This window comes from Brassica oleracea, chromosome C1, assembly GCF_000695525.1.
Source record: "Brassica oleracea var. oleracea cultivar TO1000 chromosome C1, BOL, whole genome shotgun sequence".
NCBI lineage: Eukaryota > Viridiplantae > Streptophyta > Magnoliopsida > Brassicales > Brassicaceae > Brassica > Brassica oleracea.
In genome coordinates this window covers 21,577,851-21,580,820 of record NC_027748.1, presented here as the reverse complement: position 1 = coordinate 21,580,820, position 2,970 = coordinate 21,577,851, and the positions used below count along the sequence as shown (strand labels likewise).

The 2,970-nt window shown below is 33.4% G+C and overlaps 1 protein-coding gene across 2 annotated transcripts; it reads left to right on the top strand.

Moving 5' to 3' along the window:
* The first annotated feature begins 496 nt into the window (after positions 1 to 496).
* LOC106299888 (LOB domain-containing protein 27-like) lies at positions 497 to 1,868 on the top strand. Of its 2 annotated transcripts, none has more exons than XM_013735912.1 (2): positions 497 to 1,544; positions 1,617 to 1,868. In XM_013735912.1, exons 1-2 carry the CDS (start codon positions 565 to 567, stop codon positions 1,708 to 1,710), a joined length of 1,074 nt encoding a protein of 357 aa, XP_013591366.1. In that variant the 5' UTR covers positions 497 to 564; the 3' UTR covers positions 1,711 to 1,868. The 2 variants fall into 2 exon arrangements, with proteins under 2 accessions (XP_013591366.1, XP_013591362.1); XM_013735908.1 differs by having other exon boundaries at positions 1,611 to 1,868.
* The last annotated feature ends 1,102 nt before the right edge of the window (positions 1,869 to 2,970 follow it).

The following is a 2,970-nucleotide window of genomic DNA, read 5'->3' as shown; positions in this document are numbered from 1 at the left end:
CAACGAACCTGTACCGGATGTGTCGATCAAGGGGGAGTGTTATAAACCAAATGATGATCTACCATGGACCAGCCCGTACTGCAGGCCCAATCCGGGACATGATAAAGACAACCAGAGACTATGTGTTTATCTAGTATATATTCCATGTATATCTGTAACATAGTGTTTATCCTTATCCTTATCTTGTTAGGATAAACATGACCTTATGACGGTTTAATACCTTGTATATATATGGACCTTCTGGTCGACAGTAATGATAACAGATGTATTTCTCCAATACAACACAAGTCACACTATTTTTAGAAAAGAACAAAAACTCAAATCCAAAAAATCATAAAAGAAAAATTGTCCCTGAAGATTAGGTTCATTTTCTTAAACCTAATAGCAATCTCTTTTGTTTGCTTAGTCTTCTTCATACTCAGCAAATTCCGGCTTATATACGAGACTCCTTCTTCTTCCTTTCTCATTTACCAAAAACCATTAACACACACACTTCTTATTCAAATACTCCATTTCTGTTTCATTTTCTTTTTCAAATCTTTTTTTTAATTTCTTCCCCATCGAATGAGCCAAATAAAAACCATCCACAATCTCATTGGGTCACTAGAGAAGTTATTGGATCTTCTTTTGTTATCCCTCATTATTTTCATGACCCTCAAAGGTGGCACGAGTGGTGCTTGTTCCGCGTGCAAGTACCAACGCAGACGTTGTGCCACAGACTGCCCACTCGCGCCCTACTTCCCAGCGGAGCAACCAAAAATCTTCCAAAATGTTCATAGCCTCTTCGGAGTTAGAAGCATCATCAAGATCCTCGAGAACCTTGATGAAGCACAGAAACCAGAAGCCATGAAATCAATCATCTTCCAATCTTATGTCCGTGACCGTAACCCTATTCACGGTTGCCTCGGAATCACACAACAACTTCAGTATATGATCTGGCTCGCTGAAGAAGAGCTAAAAATGATCAATTCACAACTACAAATACATCGTAACAACACCAACACCTGGCAATATCATCACAACGCTCACAATCAGATGAGTCATGAGATTGGTGAAAAATTAGAAGATGTTACATCACAACTTAATTTGGGAGTGGGACTTATGGTTAACAATAACCAAAACAATACCATACCATTCTTTAGTCCTTTGCCAGTTTTTGAAAGACAGCCGCAACAGCCTCAGATGTCTTACACTTATAGTTCTAGTGAGATTAATAACAATTGCTATAGTTCTCCTGTGTATACAGATTCATGCAAGGAGATTCTCACCACCAACAACAACAATGTAGATGCTTCTTTAGCTTGGGGTCAGAATCGATTTCCTTATCATCACAACAATGGATTTAGCAATCAAAACGAGCATTGTAACGAGACGAAGAGCAATAATGGTGTGACGGCGATACAGTCTCAACTCGTTAATCATCAGATGGTATCAAATCAGCAAGATGAAGTAGATGATGTCGAGTATGATGAAATCCATCAGTTCCTAGAAATAATCGATGATAAGCAATCATTTCCAGATACAAAATTAACTTATGCTTCAAGGTATGTGTTTTCTTGTTTATAAAATTCAAAAATTTGGGGAAAATGTTTGAATTCGATTTTTGGTAGTTGCAGCTCGGGTGAATCGCTAAAGGAACGTACAGATGAAACTGGAGAGAGTGAATTGAGGAGTGCGGCAACTTGCTTCAGTCTCACCAGTGTGAATTGATTCTCAGTGGGGATCTTTTTTTTTTCTTTTTTTTTGTCATCTCTCAGTGGGGATCTTTTTATTCAAATTTTGAGTTTTGTTGATTGTTTTTAATTAATCCCAAAACCGTTGTTATTGGAATTGATTCTTAAACTTATCATTGTATCTGTTTTTTTTAGAAAGTTATACGCAGTTATATGAGTTATTTATTTAAAATCTGAGTATGGGTTTCATTTTTTAAATTACATTTTATGTTAAGGTTATATATGGAAAATGACCAAAACATTTAGGGTACTATTTATTTTTTTAAAATGTGTTATGTTTGAAATTGTGATATAAACCTTTTGTTATAACGATAGCTTATTTTTCATAATTTTCATGTTGACATTACTTAAAAACTAATATGACTTATTTGATTTTTGGCAATAATGATGTAAGAAAAAATATGAAGTTGATGGTTAATGATAACTCGTAAAGTTACAAATTAAAATAATAAAAGATACAAAATTTACAATCAAGAGTAATATACAATAAAAAATTTATGAAAAATGTTAAAGAAGTTTGTTGATACAGTTTGTCGGCAAAGTCCGTCGAGGAAGCCTGTTCCTGGATTCAAATCTGGAAACTTTGAAAAAATCAATTTATTTTTCATTAATATATTTTTCAAAATTTTATAAATTAATTTTAAGATTAAATACTAAGAGTATATTTTAATAGAATATTTCATTATATAATTGTAAAAATGTTTAATTAATTTTTTAGGTCATAAAGGGGTAACTGTAGTTTCACTATTTTAGGTAACTTTTCTATTAGACTGAATTTTAAATGTAAATTTACATTTAAATTCAAATTTTAGGTTATAGTTGACAAATTACCCTTTAATTTTCTTGATTTTTTTTTTTTAGTTGTTGGAAGTTTTAACGGTTTGGACAACAATCCTTCTAAAGTGAAAGAATATGTTCCTTAGTTGCAGCAGCGGATGGATATAAATGAAAAAGCGTGATGTTCTCGGTGAAGCAGATACATGCCTCACAAATAGAATCACATGCAGTCATGAAGAGATGATGCTTGAGTACGCGCCCGATGCCAAAAGAAATTCATCATACATTAATGCAAGATGAATAAGAACACAACTAAGTTTTCCCATAGATGACAAGCACTTAAGGTTGTAGGTATTTTCGTATTCCGGTTAAGTTTACAGCCATGGCTCCATGTTACCCTGTTAAAAGTGTTATTTATTACAATCTTCTACATCAAGAAATTATTCAATTTTTGACTGAA